We start from the raw sequence: 20,657 nt of genomic DNA on the forward strand, positions 1-20,657 counted from the left end.
TGTGGGTCTGCGGGTGTGTTGTATTCTACAGAATATTAATGGAGTTCATAGCTTCAGCAGGTAGCGTCGATGAAGGTGATCGTGCGCAGCAGCGTGGCTAGGATGGAAAGTCTCGATGGACGACAATCATCAATGAGGCTTGACTGGCGCGGTTGGGCACGTGGGGGATTGCAGTAAAGTGCACTTTTCAGGCACGGCTACACCCTTGACATTTTTGCGCGGAGTACAGTTATCTAGATGTTTACTGTATGGTTCGGTATGGGATTTTCTCTGGATACCTATGGCCATCTCCACTCACTTTGAATACCCCTATTGGCCCTTTTTGGTACAGCGGAGTTGGTTATGGCGTCAGTATCACAGATTGTCAATCGACAGTGAGAAGAAAAACACCGCATCACGTAAAATCATATATGAACTCCCTATGGCTATGGCTAGGTTATCAAAACACCAGACCTACTCTACTCGCATACAAAGTGGAGAAGTGGAAGCAGCGGAAAACGCTCACTTCCGCCTCTCTGCGCTTTGCGATCAGTGGGGAATGCCGTCGCCGTCAAACTACCTACTCTACACGATTGGCAGCATAAAGGACTGCATGCTGGATGGATCATTGGACATAGGGCACATACATACTATATGCACTCAACTCAACTCACCTCACTTGCGATCGACAATCCGAACTCGGGATCGAGGCGAGCAAGTTTGAACTTTGCAAGCACGTCGTGGGTCCATCCAGCAGTTTTCTGGGCTGTGATACTCTTGACTCGTCGGTCCCCCTCTCGCGTGAAGAGGGACCCACAATTCCCACACGCGGGTCCCAGGACCTCGTGGGTCAACCCTCTTAGAACTCTAGTAAACGCTGGCTCTTGGCGGTTGGGGCGACAAACAATAGCTTCGCGAGCGGCAAAGGCGTCCGGGAAATCAGCGGCAACTTCCAAGTGCCGTTTACGAGACAAAATAGCCAGACACTCCGGGTAGCAGCCAATAGAACCTTCGGCTGCGTTTTTTCGATCCCGCACACACGCAGAGTTTGCAAACGCTGGCACTCTGGCAGCCAATGGGTGGTATGGGGGGTGAGGCGATGGAGTGCGTACTGCGTGGAGCACTGCGTGGAGCATGAAGGCGCACCGCACCGCACCGCCGCACGCAGACATATTCCCTGCGGAGGGGGGCCGCATCCGCAGCTGGGGAGGGACTCTACTCTACCTTCCTACTCCTGTTGGGATACTTGCACGCGCAATTGAGTTTTGGTTCAGGTCCAACTCTGGCAAATACCTACTTTGCTTTTGTTGTGTTTATTTTACACACAATAAGTCTCGCTATCATCGCTCAAGTGACGAGGAATCTATGCAGCTATAAATATCCTCATATCACTATCAAAAGGAAAGAACCCCCGCCTAATTCCAAATATTCTAACCCAACCGCCAGTGGTGAGACTTGCTCACCTACGAGGGTGGAGAGGAGGAGGAACAGGAGGATGAGGACGAGAAGGATGCTGATTATCCGTTGATCGGCAATCACCCTGTCAGGGAATCTCTATTCAAGTATATAGGTATCTATTACACCCATCCAAACGCCAACTCCATAGCAAATCTACAACACCCTCGTAACCACCCTGATGCTCCCACCCCAAATCAAGCAATCTCACAGTTTCCACACATCCACATCCCTCCCGCACCTCTCCACTACGCTTCTGAGCACACCCCCAAGCACGCCCTGTTCCTCCACCCCACCCACCCACCGTCCCTTCTCCCCAGCCCAATATTTCACGAACCCCTCTGGCCCCGAAACCACCACTTTCGCAGCCCCCCACTGCTCGACCCCATCCCTCACCGTCCCCCTCCCCACACCGCCCTCCGCATCAGCAAACACCCCCACCTGCAGCCGCCCCCCAAACGCCCTCTTCAATCTATCCACCTCCTCCGCCACGGCGCCCTCCGTCTCCGCACGGTGCCGCACCGCCCACAGGATGCGCATACTAGAAGTCCTCGACTCGCCGAGCAGCTTATGCGCGCACTGTAGGGCGGGTGCGATACCCGTGCCGCCCGCTAAGAACAGCAACCGCGTGGTCTCATCCGGCGGGGGGAGGATGTATTCATCCTGGGGCCCCCGTAGCTCCACGGTCGACTCCCGGGGCAGCGTGAATAGATATCGAGACATTTCTCCTGCCGGCTCGCGTTTAAGGAGGATCCTGATAGTGTGCGTGACCTCCCCCTCCTCTCCCCCGTCTTCGTCCGCGATCGGCGGCAGCGGCGTGTACGACCTCGCGATCATCACCTGCGGGTGCTTGATCTGTACGCTTTGGAGCTTGTCGCGGGCGAAGGACGGGGGAGGCGAGGACCGCGGCGCGGTGAGCGTTAGGATCGAGGTGTGTGTGGGAACGGTGCACACCGGCTTGTGCTCGGTAAGTGTGTAGGGCGTAAATGTGTCGGGATTGAGACGTGGTGCGGGCGGGCTGGTGTAGTTGTATGCGGCGATGCCGGTGGTGGCGCCGATGATGAATGTGGCGGCGTAGAACCCGCGTGAGCGCCGAGGTGCTGGGGACTGCCCCGGCGTCGTCGAGAAGGCCCGGCATCGGATCAGCCGCGGGAGGAGTGGTGACATCGTGCTGTAAATTGACCCGTGCAAGATGGTGGGGGAGGAGGGGAAAAACGGAGATTGCCGGAGCTGCGCTTTGGTGTTGCGGCTTGGAATCGAGCGAGAGTGACGCGCTAAAGTCAAGTCGCGTCTCCCAGAGCACTCGATGAGCTAACTCACTCCCGACCCATCCTAACCGCACTCAATCTACTTCTCCATTCACAACAAGATGCGATTCAAGACCTCTGTGCGAAATATAAACACCTTTACCAGTACGCATTCAACTACATGACTCTCGGGGCCTTGTTGCGCACTAGTTAACCGCGAGCAGAGCTCACACAGTCGCTGAGCTCAATCGGCAAGGTGGCATGGCTTCGACTGTCCGAAGATGACATCCGCTTCGTGATACACGCTGCGGAGGGGACCCAAGTGTGGGCGTACGTTGCCTCTCCATTCTGTCTATCTGTAGCTATGCCGGAACTAACACCCTCCAAGCAACCTAACGATCGTCTGCCGCCCCCGCCATCCCGTTCCACCGCTTCCCGAGCTAACACCTCCCCACTAGCCCACCCTCTTCGATGACTATCGCATCTCCTCCGCCAACAACAACATCATCAACCTCGAAGTCCCACTCTCGCAGCTGCACCGGGCGCTGCGCTCGTGCGCCTCGGCCTCCGACGCCGTCCTGCGCCTGACCAAGCGTGCATCCGACGGCGTCCCCATCCTCTGCCTGACGATCACGACAGCGTCGACGACCAACTTCCTCGTCGGCAACACCCTCGTTACACAGGAGATCCCAGTGCGCGTTCTCTCAGCCACCTCCGTCGAGAACATTGTCGAGCCGCGGGCGCCCGAGGCGGATGTGCACATCTACCTGCCGGCGCTGCCGTCGATCCGCGGGATCGCCGACCGCTTCAACAAGCTATCGTCGTTCTCGTCGGAGCCGCACCGGCTCGTGCTCGCGGCAAACATGAATGCTGAGTTTAAGATGGCGCTGCGAGGCGCCGACGTGAGTGTCGAGAGCAAGTGGCGCGACCTGCAGAATCCTGTGCTGGCTGATGTCGAGGGCAGGGAAAGCCATCCAAGCACGGTGCGTGATCGTATGGCGTTTGCGGAGGTGCGTGTCGATGGGAGGGAGTGGGCGAAGGTGCTGAAGGTGGGCGGGCTGGCGAAGAGGGTCGTTGCCTGTATTTGTGACGGTGTCGCTATCATCCTCTACGTGTTTCTTACCGAGGAGGCGGATTCGGATCCGACGGTGGTTACGTACTACATGAATAGCATTGCAGAGTAGGTGGAGTATACCATCATGATTCATATTCAACTCAACTCCTTCGGAAACAAAAGCTTTTCCGTTCCCAAGAAACATAAAGGAAATGGTATCTACTGCTTCTCGAGCTCGGCCTTAACCCAGCCCTCCAGCCCACCCTGCACGAAAACGCTCTGCACGTTCGGCGGCAACTCGCCCACCTGCATCCCCCACGTCTTCCCGCCCTTCTCCGTAACCTCCACCCAACTCCTCTCAACATCCCAGCGCACCTTCCACCCGGTCCTCCTCGTGAGCGCCTTCTTCTCACCCTTAAACTCCTCCCTTAGCCTAGCCACCAGCTCGGGCACCTCCACAGTCATGAGCGCATTATTGATCGAGTTCCGGCTAAAGATATTCCCGAAGCTGCCAGCAAGGACGAGTCTAATCCCCTTTGCGAGCAGCGCGGTGGCAGCCTGCTCGCGCGAGCTTCCGGTACCAAAGTTGTAGCCGCTGATGACGATATCGCCCGCGTTGACGATACCGGCGAACCCCGCGTCGTAGTTCTCCATCACCACCTGCGCCATCGTCGATGCGGGAACGTTGTCCTGGTACGTGTACTTGCCCGGGTAGATCCCGTCGGTGTTGATGTTGTCGGCGTCGCAGAAGACGAGCTCGCCCTCGATCGACGACGGGAAGCCGGGGAGGATCGAGGTTTTGGTTTCTACTGCTTCCGCGCCGGGGGTGGCGGAGGCGGAGGCGACGGCGGAAGCGGTCGAGAAGGTCACCGTCGGGGTGGTGGGCGTGTAGTTCCCCGGGCCGGCGATAACACCCTTGAGCGCAGAGGCAGCCACGACCTCGGGGGAAGCCAGGTACGCCAGTGCCTGGGGCGATCCCATGCGGCCCTTGAAGTTGCGGTTGGTGGCGGAAATGCCGACCTCGCCGTCCTTCAGCAGGCCCGTGCCGAGTCCGATACACGGGCCGCATCCTGCGGGGAGAGGCTTCGCGCCGGCGTTCACAAGGACCTGCCAGTCGCCGGCTTTCTCGGCCGCGGCTTGCTCGAGTGTCGATGCGGCGGCAATGTAGAACTCGACGCCGTCAGCGACTTTGGCAGAGGGGCCCTGCGCCCGGAATACGGACGCGGCGGCGCCGATGTCGGATGCGCGAGAGTTGGTGCACGAGACCAGGTACGCCTTGTGGATGGCGATGTTGTCTTCTTCGAGCTTGAGCAGCGGCGTGGCGATCTTGACGGAGTTGGGGCCGGCGACGAAGGGGGATAACGTTGAGAGGTCGAGGGTGAGCGTCTTCGCGTAGGTTGCCTCTGGGTGGGCATGGAGTGTGTTGTGGGTGAACAGTTCGTCGATGCGGGTTTCGGTCAGGCGTTGGTGGGCAGATCCGAGACGGGAGCTGTGTTCAGACGCCTTCTGGAGCATCCACGATTTCAGGACGTTGTCCATCGGGAAGAGCCCGCTGAGCGCGCCCCACTCGGTCGTCATGTTGGCGATCGCGAGACGGTCGTCGATCTTGAGGGAGGCCATGGTCTCTTCGGGCCCAACGAACTCGATCGCGTGGTTGAGCACATCGTCGTTGTTGAACAGCCCGCACAGCGAGACGATGACGTCCTTCCCGGACACGCCCTTGGGCAGTACACCTCTCAGCTCGACCTTGGCCACCGGAGGAATCTGCCACCACGTGCGTCCGGTCGCCCAAATCGCCGCTGCATCCGTGCGCACCACGGGAGTTCCCAGACACGAGATGCCACCATACATGTTCGAGTGACTGTCACTGGCGACGGTCAGAGTTCCGGGCCAAGCATAACCCTCCTCGACCATGATCTGATGTCCGATCCCGCGTCCCGCAGGATAGAACACGATTCCCTGCTGCTTCGCAAACTCCTCAATGTTCTTGTACTTCCTCAGGTTCGCCTCGGACTTGTTCTGCACGTCGTGGTCGAGCGTGAGCACGATCTGCTCGGTATCGTTGACCTTGGTCGCGCCGATCGAGAAGAACTTGGTGGCCACTGGCCACGAGTTGTCGTGCGTCATGCATTTGTGCGGCTGGATCGAGACGTAGTCTCCCGAGCGCACGAGTTTGCCCGAGGGAAGGTCCTTCGAAAAGCGCTGGACGATCTTCTCGGTCAGGTTTTGGCGCGGGCCGAGGGTGGAGGAGACGGTTGCCAGGCTGCGGAAGGGCGAGGGCTGGAGGTAGTTTGTAACCCGCGGCAGGCGCGAGAACCGGGTGAGTCGTATCTGTTTTTTGTTTCGACCTCCGGGTCAGTGTACTGTCTCCATTCTCGGCTGTCTGCATTGAGTGGAGGGGTAGCATACAAATGCCATTGTGACCGCAGTGGTTTCGAGATTCGACACAGGGCAGGCAGACACGCGACGTGGAGATGCTTCCTACTTTCTATAGCCCTGCGGCTGAGAATTGCGGAGAAATCTTCTTTATGCCGACAGCCATTGGCCGAGCGGCAGACTTCAGATCGGGTCTCGGTTTTTTTTTGGTCTATGTATGTGATAAGATGATCTGATAATGCCAAGTCTTTGCTGCATGGCGGGGTTACGAGATAATGGCGAAATCGCGAATTCCATGGTGGGGGGGCGGGCACCACTGACTCACTCGGCGACTTCAAACTCTTCAACGTCCGTCAGTTTACTTGATTTGCACCGAACTCTAAATACAAATACCCTGCAGTGACCGAGTAATTGCCTACCCTTCCCATTACCACCTCGCCTACTAATCCACCCTTCCCACCAGAATCAAAATGCCCACCCGCGCAGAAACCTGTTACTTCGGCGCCGGCCCGGCCGCCCTGCCAACTTCGGTCCTCGAAACCGCCTCGGCCTCGATCCTCAACTTCGAGAACTCGGGCGTGGGCGTGATCGAGCAATCGCACCGCTCGGCCTCCTCGACCAACATCATCTCGACGGCGTGCGCGCACCTGGCCTCGCTGCTCAACGTCCCTCGAACCTACACGGTGCTGTGGATGCAGGGCGGCGGCACGACGCAGTTCTCGGCCGTGGTGTACAACCTCGTCGGCTACTGGGTGCAGTCGCAGCTGGAGGCGAACGGCGGCGATCTCGACGCGGTGCGCGCACAGCTCGCCGGCGCAAAGGCCGAGTACCTCGTCACTGGCAGCTGGTCGAAGAAGGCGGCCGAGGAGGCCGCGAGGCTGCTCGGTGACGAGCATGTCGCCATCGCGACCGACTCCAGGAAGGCCAGAGAGAACAAAAAGTTCGGACACATCGCCCCCGAGGGCAGCTGGACGCTGCAGGAGATGGAGAAGAGCATCTTCTCGTACTACTGCGACAACGAGACGGTCGACGGCGTGGAGTTCCCCGCGTTTCCCAAGGCGCTCGAGGGCCGCCTGGTGGCGTGCGATATGAGCTCCAACATCCTCTCGCGCCGTGTGGACGTCGAGAAGTACGGCATCATCTTTGCCGGCGCCCAGAAGAATGTTGGTGGTGCGGGAGTGACGCTGGTTGTGGTGCGCAACGATATCCTGCAGAAGCAGCCGAGCGTCGATACCCTGCGGAAGCTGGGTATGCAGATCCCCCCCGTGATGATGCACTACCCCACGCTCACCACCGCCGGCTCGCTCTACAACACGCTGCCGATCTTTGAGGTGTACATCTGCCGCGAAGTGATGGCGGGCATCCTGGAGCGCGGCGGACTCGAGGCGCAGGAGAATGCGAGCGCGGAGAAAGCGAACATGCTCTACGACGCCCTCGATCAGGGAGGCATCTACCGTGTTGTTCCCGAGAAGACGGTGCGCAGCAGGATGAACATCTGCTTCCGTATCGACGGCGGGGAGGAGGTCGAGAAGGCTTTCTTGAAGGGTGCCGAGGCGAAGGGCCTCACCGGGCTGAAGGGTCATCGCAGTGTGGGTGGTCTCAGAATCTCGAACTACAACTCGATACCGAAGGAGGCGGCGGAGAAGTTGGTGGGGTACATCAACGAGTTTGCGCAGGGACGGCAGTAGGGAATCATGTACACGGAAAACTGGTATAGCAAGGGACGAGGGCGTTTGGGATTCGTTCAACACATATGATGGAATAGGATATCTAGTCTTTCTGTACTTTAACCAGTAAAAGCGCGTCCGCGGGGGGGAATAAGAAGACGCATGGGAAGGAATACTATGCGCGAAATTCTCACCGCCTCTTCTTCCCCCCAAACGTCTCCGCCTTCCACCCCTCCACCACCAAATCCACCTCGAGGCAGCGATCCCTCAGCCAAACGCACTTCCCTAGGTCCATGCCGCACCTCCACAACTTGCCTTCGGCCACCCCCCTCGCCGCCGCGGTGACCACATACCACCCGACCGCGCAGACTAACCCCGCCCCGTAGCCCACCAGCACCTGCTTCGGCGTATGATAGTTGAGATAGATCCTGCTCAGTGCAACGGCGAGACTCCCGCCGACCGCCGCAGCAGAGTACACGTGCCGCCGCCATGCCTGCAGCCCGCGCCCGCCGAGCCCCCGCCGCTGCAGCAGCAGGAGCATGTACAGCGCGAAGAACGCCGAGAACTGTGCGTGCGAGCTCGGCATGCCGTAGCCCTTGCCGTGCATCACTATCGCCCCCGCACCGTCATCAGCCCCCGCCGGAAGCACCTAGCTGAGAGCGAGGAGGGGGGACACACTCTTTGGTCGCTCCTCGCGGATCACCCGCTTGAGAATGAAGTTCACCGCCTCGCAGCCGAGCTGCCCCGCCAGCATGAGCGCGCACTCAACCTCGCGCGTGCAGAACAGCGTGGTCGCGTAGACTATCAGCAGCGCCTGTGGGAGGAGCGCGAGCCATGCTGAGAGGAGCGAGAGGGGGTCGTCGGGGTTCTGTGTATGCGCGCACGTGTGTGTCAGTAGGTAGGGGTGCGGGGGTGGGACGGGAACGGGTGGGGGGACGGCGGATGGACGGACGTACGTAGGAGACGTGCGTGAGGCTTAGAGAGGCGAGAGGTGGTTCCGCAGGGGAGGTCATTGTGTGTTGCGGTATCTAGATTCTATGTATCTATGTGTCGTGTGCGCGATTAGATCTGAGGGAAACGTTGGCAAGCTTATTCGACTCTGGCTCGCTCAGAGCTCGGAGCTCGGGTAAGTGCTTGGCGCACAGGGTAGCACTCGGTATGTGCCTATGTCAAACGGAATCGCTTCTGTTTTCTTTCATTTCCATCCTGGAGACAGACGGATAATCTCTGCATCCAAAGTACATGCGAGTACTTTGGTTACTTAGGCGAAGAATGATCCGGCGCTACTGCACTGGCTTTGTCGTTGCATGTTACAAGTAACCTGGGAAGTGGGCTGGGGGCTCGGAACAATCGCTCGGGTGGGATTCGCCCGAGGTGCCGGACGGTGAGGGTCACGATGGAATGCGCGTATACCGGAACGAAGAATGGATCGATCGTGAACGTTATTCGTCGCGAGCTCGCTGTTACGGGTTGATCTGCGTGCAATTGTGGAGGCTGGATGCTGCGGGGTGGCGAGTGCTCGGGCGTGATTGTCCGCGGATTGGCGCGGCGAACCCAGCCTATGCAATGCACTTTACAGGAGTTCGTCCTCCATTCTTCAAACTCTCTCTCTATTGCGGCTAGTGTCGGATCGGGCACAGACGTCACTGTCAGCCCGTCAGGGCAGAACGCGGGGTGCCGGCCGTGTGGATAAAGCTGGCAACATCTCGATGCAAACGCCGCAGATAACCGCGGCGGGTATACTAGAGTTTCTATTTCGTACCTGCAGGCTGCATCAAAACGACACATAAACACCCCACACGTGCAAATTCCACGCGACCTCCGCCGCCACCAAGCATCCAAGCATCCAAGCACCCAAGCCTCGAGAGAACTCGATTTAGTCTGGTCATTCGGACTCCTTTACGACACGAGCCGTTGGCTGACGTATAGAGTAGTTAGGGGAATCGGAGATTTCGCGCTGGCAAACTCCGACGCCGACTCCGACTCGGCGCTGCCGGGGTGGCCGCTGCCGGAGATATGTCCGTGCGGTGAAACTCCGGGTGGGAGTGCGGGGTGGGATTTGACGTGCAGTAGAGTAGAGAATAAGAGTATGACATGTACGTGTTGACTGCGAATCGGCTCGCGAGTTCGAGCTTTCACATGTCACATGTGTCTGTCGGTGTCGGTGTCCCGCATCGTCAGCTGCAGACACGGGATACGGTGTGCACATACCTACATGCCTGAGTAGAGGGCCATCGCTTGCCCTCACGGCCAGGGCGCCGAGTCCTGACACGCGGCCGTGGATCAATCTTGCTCCATGTGAAGCTCGGCAGCGCCGGTGCAGCTGCAATCTGCTTCTGCGCGCACTCTACTATATCCCAGATTCTAGAAAACTCGGCGCACTTCATGCAATTCCGCTCGGCGTCACAATATTATATCGACACTCTATGTAGTAGCGAATAGCAGCTTTAGCGAGCACTTTACGTTTGCGTACCGGTATGTATGGGTGTGGTGGCGGCCGCCGGCGAGGGAGGTAGGTATCGTATCAACGGTCGTCGGTCGTCGGTCGTCGGTCCGCTTCCGGGGGATTTTTTTTATACACACATGGGTACACGCACACGTGAATCGTGCCGAGGTAACTTCTTACCATGTATGTAGATCATACATACGAAGCACGTTCTCTCACCTGCTACCTGCCACCTGCCACCTGTCGCTAACACTTCAGACCATGGATGGATATCTCCGTGTTTGCTCGACGTGCGAGTGCGGAATGTGCCATTCCCCATAGTTAGTATCATACCGGTATAGTAGCGTTCCACGTTCAACCCATGACGCTGGCACCTGACACCTGACACCGACAACCGTGTCAAACGAGACACGGAAAACTAAAAAGGGCTGCTGGAATATGGATCAACATCGAACCAACGAACCAACGAACCAACGAACCAACGAACCAACGAACCAACGAACCAATGAACCAGAAAATCCCACAGACCAGGTTGCGCGATGCTCGATGCCAATCATGTCCGAACCGAACGAACCGACCGACTGACTGACGGCGGTCACGGATCATTAATTGACCGTTGCCGGAATGGTCAGGATCAGGGCAGGTCGACCGTCGGATTAAGCAGGTTGGTATTCTAGAAGCCTGAACTTGAAGCCTGAAGGGTGTCGTTTCCTATTTACTTACGCCCACAACTATAGTCTATAGAGTGGTATGAAGGAGATGGGGACGGGGACGCGGTTGGGGATGGCGGTATGTACCGGTATTTCCGTCACCATATATGTCGTGTATGTCGTGTATGTACGGCACTTTAACACGCGCACTCACCGCTCGGACATGTACTGTACGGTATGTACCGTAGACGAGTAGATGAGTAGGTAGAAATGTTTCGTACTGAGTGTGGTAATTGCTCGCAGATATGTATGATAGGTAAACATAGTCTCCACAGGGATCAAAACCGCCAGACGAACCGCCGCAGACACCCACAGGCTGGCTGCGATAGCGATGCGATGCGATAGCGATGCGGTACATATTGTACCTACCTACTCTACCTATGACGTCCCGTTCGAGGTGAAGAGTTAAGTTCACGATCTGACCTCACCCGAGATATCCTCGCGCACGCCGGCCCCGACTGTTCGTTTCACCTACTCTGCTCTGGCTATCGACCATGAGCGAGCGAGCGCTATTCGGCTGTATGTATGATACCTTTTATGTATGTGTGATGGTATATATGTCGGCAGACGAGATGCGATGGATCGCGGTGTAGTTATGCAGATACTGGCAGTTTCCTCCGGCCGGACTTGACTAGGAAACGAATGGCCGATGAACGATGAACGATGGGTGATGATCCGTAACTACCCTCCGTTCTCTACTCCAGGTACTCCAGGCATGTACCGTATGTGGAGTGCTCTACGGTTACGGCTCCCTCCCTCCCTCCCTCACCGTTCACGGCTGGAAGGAAGGAAGGAAGGAAGCGCAGGTTAGGGTTCCCCAGTTCCCGTCCAGCCTAATGATTGGCCCGGTCTCACGGCAGCGAGGGACACGCGAGCACCTTCCGCCTTTTCGTTTTCTTTTTCTAGGGACACACACACACACACACACACACACACACATCCTCTATCCCATCCCATCCCATCCCATCGCAAGGAAACAACGGGCGTGGCAAAGCAAAGCAAGCAAAGCAAGCAAAGGAAAGAACCGCCGCCCGCCGCTGAGATCATGGATACGGTATCATGTATGATCTGTATGTATAAATCGGCTGATTTATTTGGAGGGGCAAGGGAAACTCGCAAGTCCGCATGCTGTGTGTGTATGTCCGTATGGAGACGCCCAGGTGCTTGGAAGCTACATACATGCCCAGATCGGGCCATCGGTTCTGCGCGCGCGCGGAGCTGCGGGGGAGCGGGGCAGCGGAGTAGCGGGGCAGCGGGCCTTTGCTTCTGTGGGGGAAGGGAAGGGAAGGGAACGGATGGGATGGGATGGGACGGCGCGGAGGGAGGGAGGGAGCGAGTCTGGATAGTGGACAGGAGTTGACTTCGGATTTGCGACCCCACCATGTCTCCACCTTGCCCCATGTGCATCGTGTGCATCGTCATCTCCACCGGCGCCACCATGAAGCATCGTCGGCTTTCCCGTGGTCCGTGGACGGTGGGTGGACGGTGGACACTGGACGGTGGACACTGGACGGTGGGTGGTGCTATACTGAAGAACTTATATACGGTGCGGGTGCGACATCTTCACGTCATGACATGAGCGAGAATCGAAATGAGAGGTGAGAGGTGACACTCGGAGGAAATGCAATGCTCATCTCAAGGTGAGTGCGGTATGTACGAGTGACCCGGTTTTCTGTTTCTGGTTTTCTGTCTCCGTCGCCGTCTCCATCTCCATCTCCGTTCGCCCCGTCTCCGTCTCCCCCGTCTCCATCGCCGTCTCCCCTTGTTACCCAGCAACCAGAAGTTTCACGATCCCATCACTCATCCGAAATAGAGAAACGACTTGCGCGCATAACTTTTGTTTCACGATAATACTCTACCCACAAGAGTCGCGATAGGAACCGGTCGGTGAGATGCATACATAGCCACCCATCAGATTGCACATAGGTACCAGTATCTGCCTGAATACGATCACCATATCCATCTCCCCCTCCCCCTCTCCCGCCCCCTCACTCATCCACATCCATCCGCATCGTGAGCGACAGCTCCCCTTCGTCGACATCCCTACATCATCCGAGATTTTCCTGGCAAGTTGCAAGCTCCCGAGAAGCTGGGATGGCTGGAAGGGGGATGGGCCATGCGTCCGTCGCGCGCCTGCACACCCACCCAAACATGCCCAGGCGCCCCAGCATCCTGCAAGCGAGGGAAATGCCTCAGGCCCTCAGGAGTCAAAGTTTGGTTTGGTTTGGTTTGGTTTGGTTTGGTTTGGTTTGGTTTTGGTTTGCGGACAGGCAGGGGTGGCAGTGGTGGCAGCAGCACCGGCCAGCGGCGGGAAAATAGTATTTCCAGTAGTCTGCATGGGCAGGCTTGGCTCGGATGCTTGCTCGTAGTCCGCAGCGAGCAGCGAGCAGCTCGCGGAAAAAACGGCTAGAGGACTGCTAGAGCACTGCTAGGGGAGTGCTAGGGGAGTGCTACTGCTAGCCTATCGATTGGTGGGAAAACACAGGGGGGGGGGATACAGGGGGGGTGTGGAGACTGATCGATGGCGTCCACTCCAGCTGCCCAGCGAGTTCACGGGATAACTACCTAGGTGAACTTCAATTGTGGATTCTCGATTCATAATCGATATCCCAACGGCTGAGGAAGCGAGTGGGATCGTCACTTATACTTCTACTTGAACTTGAACTTGTCCTTCCGCTGCATCCTTTCTTTCCCGGCAAAAGGAAACATGGCGATGAGCGGGAACTCAACGGTCTCGTTGGGCTGGGCTGGGCTGGATTAGATTTGGTTCTGGCTGGATTGGCTGGGCTGGTGCGGACAGGTTTGGTGCAGACAAGTTTGGCGATATGTAGATAGTTGCAGATCCGGGGCGAACAGCTTCCTTCCTGCAGTCAAGTCAACGGTATAACTATATGTACCAGTCGGAAAGTTTCCGACTGAGGTAGTCGTTCCTTTTCCTTTTTTTTTTCTCCACGAGGGGAGGTATCGTAGGTAACTCCGTGTATGCGTGAATTTCTTCTTCTTCTTATTTTCCGTCCTTTCCAGCCGTTGACTCAAGGCTGCGCTTCCGGGGCAGTTCTGCTGGTTGCTGCTGGTGGGAGCGACATCCAAACCGCCCGGCCTGTCCGTCCGGGCGGGGGCCGTCCGAAGAAGCAAAGCAAAGCAAAGGGAGGAGGAGGAATTTTTCTTCCTTCTTTTCTGCGTGCTGCAGCATTTCGGTCGGTGTGCCGTACGCTGGTAATATTTCTCCGTTCGTCCGTAGCCGAACCGGTTGCCGGGGAGGGTTGGGAGGGGAGGCTGCCCCACCACCACCGCTGGACACCACCTACGGCAGCGGTATGTAGGTGGGATGTATGTGGGTATGTGTATGTAGGAGGTATCATACGCACCCATCCACCCATCCACCCACCATGAGAAGGCCCCTTCCGTGCGGTGCGGGTGCAAAGGCTGGCTGGCTGGCTCGTGGCCAATTGGCCTCACGGGAGAGGAGCTCCGGCGCTGCAGACTTCCGTCGTGTGTCGTGTGTGGACTCCGCGAGATCGATCCAGGTACACAAACTCTACACACCGTACATACCGCCGCGAGATGGTTGGTCGGCATCTTCATACGTGATGATGATGTGCATCTCATTCTGCGGTATGAAACTATTTACATACATACCTTCCATACTTGCTCCGGTATGCTCAGGAATTACAGTTTTTCCGCCGTGCCCTGTGATGTGATCGAAGATTCCTCCGCTTCCGAGATGATATGTACGATATGTCCACACTGGCTTCGTTCCGCAGATTCTTCCGCACGGTCAGGTGGAGCAGGTGCTCCGTGTGCATGTGTGTATGTACGGTAGGTATGGGGGGTATGGGAAGTATGGGAAGTATGGGAAGTATGGGAAGTATGGGAAGTATGGGAAGTATGGGAAGTATGGGAAGTATGGGAAGTATGGGAAGTATGGGAAGTATGGGAAGTATGGGAAGTATGGGAAGTATATGATACTCTACCGTGGGAATCCGCCGAGTGCTCACTGCTCCGTGCCCGGGCACCAGGTGGCGCTATCACGGTGGATACGGTGAAGACTCCTACATCTCCTCCTCAGGAGTCCATCTCCATCTCCATCTCTATCTCGTGCCTTCCTACCGTCCTGCTCCTGCGTTCCTGCTCGTTTCCCACCACACACTTTTATATGTGTGGATGAATGCCGATCATCGTCGCCCAGTCGTCGTCGAGTCCGGGAGGGGGAAAGCATGGCGGTGTTTTTCTTTCCTTTTCCGATCAACATCAACATGGGGCAAAGCAGGACGAAACGGTGTCTCCGGGAGTGAGGGAGGGGGAAGCTAGTAACTAACGCGGAATAATCCGCAGGACTGCATTGGCCGACCGACATGTGGAGGCGAACTGACTGCCAGGAGGCGAGGCGAAAGATGGAGAACCGTTGTTTGATTTCGTGGTTTTTTTTTGTTGGTTTTTTCTTCATGTGCTCTAGGTGCTTTAGGTGCTTTAGGTACTCTGGGCTGCGTACTCTAGGGACCTACATACTTGGGGACGTGTCTGCTTACTCCAGCTGCTCTGCTCTCTCGGCGGACAAATTTCCCCGTGCAAACTCCGGATCCCAAGTCATCCAGCAGTCAGCACGACACGGTACGATACGATACGATCGTGAAGACTGACCGCCACTCAACGCTTGTGAATCCCGCCCCATCTCAGCTCAGCTCAGCACGCTCACTCACAGGTGACAGACAGCATGTGTCTCCGTCTTCGTGGGGTAAGTGAGTAGGCCGGTTTTGCCCGGTCGAAAACGGTGCTGGAAAGTACCCCACAATGTGTAACCCACCATCCACCCGCTCCCCCACTGCCCAGCCCAGCCTTCGCCGAATCGGACTCCGGGGAGGACTAGTACGGAGGTACCGTATGTCCTCTCTCGCTGCTGATAATCAGGGGATGGGAATCACGGGAGAGAGACCGAGACAGAGAGAGAGACCGAGAGACAGACCGAGAGACAGACCGAAAGACAGAGGGACATAGAGACCGAGAGAGACAGGGACAGACAGACAGAGACAGAGAGGGCCGGCTGCCCCACAGTTCCCCGGCGAGGAGGTTGGTCGGTCGGTGTATAGGCGCCAAGCACGGATGGGCGCAAGTCAAGAAGACCCCGACTCTCCTCGACGCCATGTCGAACTACCTAGAGCGCAAACATGTCGCTGGCGTCTGGGGGCGGTGTCCGCAAACTAACTAAGCAAGTATTTACGCGTGTCAGTCGAGTCCGAAACTCTGGGGTAAAGGAAAGACGGACGGTCGTTCGTGCGTTCGTTCGGTCTTGGCCCCTGCAGCGGGCGCTGCACTGGACGGACCAGAACTGATGGATGGATGGACACAACAGCTGTGATGGTTATCCTGCCGATTTCCCATCCATCCATCCATCACTTCTCTCTCTCTCTGGTCCAGGGTTGCGCCATTTTGCAGCGTCCGCTTCGATTGGGGATAGTACTATAGAGTAGTATGGTATAGTATACATGAGCGGTCGTTATTTATTGTTGCTGCTCGCTGCCCCTCGTGCGTAACACTGAGGAAACGGCGCTAGAGCGCGCTGACGATTGGGGGCAACTGGATAGTGGCAGCGGTAGTGGTAAGTACTGCACGCATAGTAGGGAGAGTAGTGTAATCCACGGTGCGCCGCCGTCGTGGTGGTGGTGCTGGTAGTGGTGGTGCTGGTCCGCTGCTGGTGGTTGTGCTCCTGCGGTGGCCATGGTGGCAGTTCGCATTCCATGCTTTCCCTTATATTGCTCCGGTCGCCCGCTCCTGTATGTCATCAGGGCCCCTACTTCGTCTCCATCCCCACAACCCCAACAACTACTACTTCTTCTCCCTCTACCCCGGATTTTCTTTTCGCCTTTATTCATTCCATGCGACTGCAGAGTTTCGTGACTTGCCGTGACACCGCACAACGCCCGGAGGAAGCACACGACGAAGAAGACTACCGAGATCCCAAGCAATAACAATCAACCTCCAGAGCCATGGCTTCGACTGAGACAACAGCAGCAGCTGCTGCTCCGGCTAGCAATAGCACTGCGGCATCCACTGCTTCACCCACGATCACGGCTGCTACGGTCACGGCCACTGCTGCCACGGCCACTACTGCCACGGCCACTGCTGCCACGGCCACTACTCCTCCTCCTCCTCCTCCTCCTCCTCCACAGTTAGCCGGCCAGAAGAGGAGTGCTCCTTCGTCGAATACCAACAGCAACGGCGGCCCCAGCTTCAGGGCCGTCAAGCGTCGAGCCTCAAAGGCCTGCCAGTGCTGCCGCGCACGTAAGGTCCGCTGCAACGTGGTCGAGCACGGTGCGCCATGCACCAACTGCAGACTGGACGAAGTCGAGTGCATCGTGACCGAAAGCAAGCGAAGAAAGTAAGCAGCCTTGCCCATTGGCCTTGTCTCTGTGCCTTGTTTCTTTCCTTTTTCCATCCCTTTTTCCTTTTTCTCTTTCCTTTTTCTTCTCCACCCCACTTCCCAGATCAATTGCCTAACCGCGACGTCACTTGCAGGAAGAACTGGGGCCTGAAGTTGGATGCTTCAAACAACCACAACCATGGCCACAACCATGACCACAACCACAGCAACGCAGAGGTCGTCGATGTACACAACCATGATCGGAGACACTCTACTTCGCCATCGGCCATGTCGATCGACGGCCATTCCGATAAGGAGACACCTGGTGGACATGTTCCCCATCTCATCTGTATGCGCGCAGGACACCCCCGATCCCGTTCAATTTTCTTGAATTTTCTTCTTTTTTTCCCCTGGTGCTGACTTGCGTGTACAGACCAAACTCAGAGTCTCCGCCGCGCATCGTTCGCTTCCTCCCACGGCTCGGTGCCGTCCCTGACAAACTCTCTCTCGACGAATTCCTCGACCGCTTCTTCGTTCCCTCACAGGGCCTCGATCGCCGGTTTCCCCAGCTTCGAGCTTCCCGGATTCATCAAGCCTACACCCTCGCGGATTCCTGCTGAAGATCTCGAGTACCTATGGAGGAAAGGCGCTCTCACTCTGCCAGAGGAGCCACTTCGCTCCATCTTGCTGAAGGCGCACTTTGACTTTGTGCACCCCTACATGCCCCTCCTGGACAAGTCGCAATTCATCCGCATCGTCAACACCGAGGACGGCAGTCAAGGAAAGACTGGGCTGTTGCTCTTCCAGGCCGTGATGTTCTCCGGTACCGCGTTCGTGGGGATGGAACACCTCCGGGCGGCCGGATACGCGTCGCGCAAAGCCGCCAGGAAAGCCTTCTTCATCAAGACCAGGCTGCTCTACGATTTTGACCACGAACAGGACCGCATGCTCCTCGTGCAGGCGCTCCTACTCATGTCCTACTGGTACGAAACCCCCGACGACCAGAAGGACACCTGGCACTGGATGGGAGTGGCCATCTCGCTCTCCCACACTATCGGTCTCCACCGCAATCCTGCGAAATCAAACATGGACCCGAATCGACAGAAGCTGTGGAAGCGCATCTGGTGGAGTTGCTACATGAGGGACAGACTGGTCGCCCTGGGCATGCGCAGGCCGACACGGATAAAGACCGAGGACTGCGACGTGCCGATGCTCACCATCGAAGACTTTGAAATCGACATCGGATTCGACGAGAGCGAGGCTTTCTTCTGGACCGCCGAGCGGCGCGCACGCGAAGAGAAGGACGCCGAGCGACAGAAACAGCTAGCGGTGCTGTGCATCGAAAAGGCCAAGCTCTGCGTGTGCATCAGCCACGTGCTCACCGCGCAGTACTCGGTTCTGAACACTAATCAGGGCTCCCTGACGGCTGACGGCAGCACGAGGACAACGATGATGCTGTTACCCAAGAAACTCGAGCCCGGATGCGAGGAGGTCAAGGCTTGCGACGTCGAGCTCGATGCCTGGATCAACGATTTGCCACCAGAGGCGGTTTACGGCACCCCTTGCATCTCTGGGGCAGACCCTGTATTGATTCTGCACAAAGCGTTATTGCACCTCATCTACAAGTTTGTCATCCCAACATCGCTTGGATTTTTTTTCTTCTGTTTGCTGACATTGTTTTTCCACAGCACTACCGTGAGCGCTTTGCACAGGCCGCAAGTTCTGCCGTCGACGCCGAACAACCCGCCGGTAACAAAGTCGGAACTGCAGGAAATCTCTCGGAAGAAAGTCAGACAGGCTGCCTCCGAGATTACCCGACTTGCCGACGATCTCATCGAGTTTGACTTGGTGAGGTTCTTGCCTACTACAGGGTATGTGCCTTTTCCCGCGGTTATCCCTCATTCATGCACATTTATTGACTCGTCATTTTTCAGCGTTACCGTCATTCTTCCGGCTGTCATCATTCATCTCCTCGACATCAAGTCCTCCAACCCGGTGACTCGGGAGATGTCGCTCGAGGGCTTCGCGCTCTGCATGCAGGTGTTGCAGCGTCTGCGACAGACTTACTCCGCCGCGGACTATGCTACCGGTTTCCTGGAGGCGGCAATCAAGAAGGCCGGCATCCCGGTCGAGAACCTCCGGAAGCACGCCAACCGACGCAGGGCCCGCTACCAGCAGAACCAGCTCGGACTGCAAATCCCGTCATCGCCCGGCGACTTCGGATCCATCGGCAATGCCATCTCGATTCCCGCGACCGCCCCACCATCCAACGCCGCGCTGACCCCCCCGCCGGACATGGAGTCCCTGGACATGGGCATGTCGCAGTCGCAAGCCACCAACATGCTCGACGAGTCGGACCTGCAGCTGAAGCTCGAGAGCTTCCTGCAGGCGCCGCCGTCGCCGCGCCACGACAAAGATTCCCTGTCGCCCTTCTCGCTGCAGAAGCCGCTCTTTGGAAACATGGACTCGGGCATCCCGGACTTTTCGATGCCCGATGCCGACGGCGACAACCTCGATGCCTTCCTCGGAGGCAACGGTGACTGCGATCCCTTCCTGGGACACGAGGGCATGCCCGGCATGTTCTCGATGAGCGGAAACAACAGCTCGTCGAAGGCGTTCGAGCTCGGCTCCGTGTGGACCGAGAATGGACTCGAGGACATGAGCAAGATCTTGGATGGCGTGGATCTCTCGTTCGACGACGTGATTCAGGTTCTTGAGACCGAGATCAACTAGTCGGTATCGTTTGGTATTTATGCTTTTTGGTTCTCACACTTTCGCTTGGGGGGGTTCATTGTTTTTTTTTTGTGCATGGCTTGCGGTTTGGGATTTCATTATTTTTTCTTTTCTTCGCTTTATGTTTGTGCTTGTGTTTGTGCTATACCCTTCATGCGATCCGAGGTCACGTTCCAAGTGTTGAGGTATTGAGTTGAGGTATTGATGGGATGGAGTTCCGGGTATTTTGGGCTTGGTTTTTTTTTTGCACCTTAAGATAAGATGAGATGATGGATGGATGGATACTCTAGAGGGCGATTGAATAGGGATAGGGATAGGGATAGGTGGGATAGGTACTTAGGGAAGGGATAGGGATAGGTGGGATAGGTAGGGAAGGAATAGGGAAGGAAATACATGAGATTGGTACTACATGCACTCGCCATTCCGTCATCTTGAGCATCGTGATGTGATGAGCGTGAAATATGTTTGCGTCGGCTATGTAGTGACGTAGGGTGCGCGCCTTTCTGACTAGAACCCCCGGTCCCGCAATTCAGCTCTGTATAGAGGTAGGGTAGATACTGCGGCGGTATGGAGGTGTGGAGGTGTGAAATCACTCATCACGATCCTTCACGAACCTATGTACGCCTTCATGG

At 56.9% G+C, this 20,657-nt stretch overlaps 8 protein-coding genes across 8 annotated transcripts; 3 read left to right on the forward strand and 5 right to left on the reverse strand.

Moving 5' to 3' along the window:
• Positions 1–1,249: 1,249 nt before the first annotated feature.
• On the reverse strand, positions 1,250–2,732 carry BZA05DRAFT_435143 (uncharacterized protein; the record flags this gene model as incomplete). The annotated part of the gene is made up of 4 exons (XM_051486358.1): positions 1,735–2,732; positions 1,447–1,533; positions 1,306–1,342; positions 1,250–1,272 (listed from the first exon to the last, which is right to left on the reverse strand). Exons 1-4 carry the CDS (start codon positions 2,599–2,601, stop codon positions 1,250–1,252), a joined length of 1,014 nt encoding a protein of 337 aa, XP_051341419.1. The 5' UTR covers positions 2,602–2,732.
• BZA05DRAFT_254785 (checkpoint protein Hus1/Mec3) lies at positions 2,697–3,910 on the forward strand. The gene is made up of 4 exons (XM_051480072.1): positions 2,697–2,846; positions 2,906–3,011; positions 3,070–3,082; positions 3,140–3,910. Exons 1-4 carry the CDS (start codon positions 2,804–2,806, stop codon positions 3,863–3,865), a joined length of 888 nt encoding a protein of 295 aa, XP_051341420.1. The 5' UTR covers positions 2,697–2,803; the 3' UTR covers positions 3,866–3,910.
• Positions 3,871–6,378, reverse strand: BZA05DRAFT_254809 (uncharacterized protein). The gene is made up of 2 exons (XM_051480074.1): positions 6,145–6,378; positions 3,871–6,066 (listed from the first exon to the last, which is right to left on the reverse strand). Exons 1-2 carry the CDS (start codon positions 6,151–6,153, stop codon positions 3,955–3,957), a joined length of 2,121 nt encoding a protein of 706 aa, XP_051341421.1. The 5' UTR covers positions 6,154–6,378; the 3' UTR covers positions 3,871–3,954.
• Positions 6,379–6,581: 203 nt separating this feature from the next.
• Positions 6,582–7,799, forward strand: BZA05DRAFT_334515 (pyridoxal phosphate-dependent transferase; the record flags this gene model as incomplete). The annotated part of the gene is made up of 2 exons (XM_051480732.1): positions 6,582–6,863; positions 6,918–7,799. The coding sequence occupies 2 exons, from the start codon at positions 6,582–6,584 to the stop codon at positions 7,797–7,799; spliced, it is 1,164 nt and encodes a 387-aa protein (XP_051341422.1).
• A 32-nt stretch (positions 7,800–7,831) lies between these two features.
• BZA05DRAFT_254799 (PAP2 domain protein) lies at positions 7,832–8,913 on the reverse strand. The gene is made up of 3 exons (XM_051480073.1): positions 8,735–8,913; positions 8,457–8,646; positions 7,832–8,387 (listed from the first exon to the last, which is right to left on the reverse strand). Exons 1-3 carry the CDS (start codon positions 8,789–8,791, stop codon positions 7,969–7,971), a joined length of 666 nt encoding a protein of 221 aa, XP_051341423.1. The 5' UTR covers positions 8,792–8,913; the 3' UTR covers positions 7,832–7,968.
• A 1,671-nt stretch (positions 8,914–10,584) lies between these two features.
• Positions 10,585–10,950, reverse strand: BZA05DRAFT_254881 (uncharacterized protein). The gene has a single exon (XM_051480075.1). The coding sequence runs from the start codon at positions 10,828–10,830 to the stop codon at positions 10,624–10,626; it is 207 nt and encodes a 68-aa protein (XP_051341424.1). The 5' UTR covers positions 10,831–10,950; the 3' UTR covers positions 10,585–10,623.
• A 3,893-nt stretch (positions 10,951–14,843) lies between these two features.
• BZA05DRAFT_254901 (uncharacterized protein) lies at positions 14,844–15,589 on the reverse strand. The gene has a single exon (XM_051480076.1). The coding sequence runs from the start codon at positions 15,379–15,381 to the stop codon at positions 14,929–14,931; it is 453 nt and encodes a 150-aa protein (XP_051341425.1). The 5' UTR covers positions 15,382–15,589; the 3' UTR covers positions 14,844–14,928.
• Positions 15,590–16,795: 1,206 nt separating this feature from the next.
• BZA05DRAFT_254913 (fungal-specific transcription factor domain-containing protein) lies at positions 16,796–20,151 on the forward strand. Its single transcript, XM_051480077.1, has 5 exons — positions 16,796–17,310; positions 17,448–17,641; positions 17,726–18,917; positions 18,981–19,163; positions 19,227–20,151. Exons 1-5 carry the CDS (start codon positions 16,919–16,921, stop codon positions 20,023–20,025), a joined length of 2,760 nt encoding a protein of 919 aa, XP_051341426.1. The 5' UTR covers positions 16,796–16,918; the 3' UTR covers positions 20,026–20,151.
• Positions 20,152–20,657: the final 506 nt, after the last annotated feature.

Source organism: Tricharina praecox (assembly GCF_024521635.1).
Source record: "Tricharina praecox strain CBS 144465 chromosome Unknown BZA05scaffold_7, whole genome shotgun sequence".
Lineage (NCBI taxonomy): Eukaryota > Fungi > Ascomycota > Pezizomycetes > Pezizales > Pyronemataceae > Tricharina > Tricharina praecox.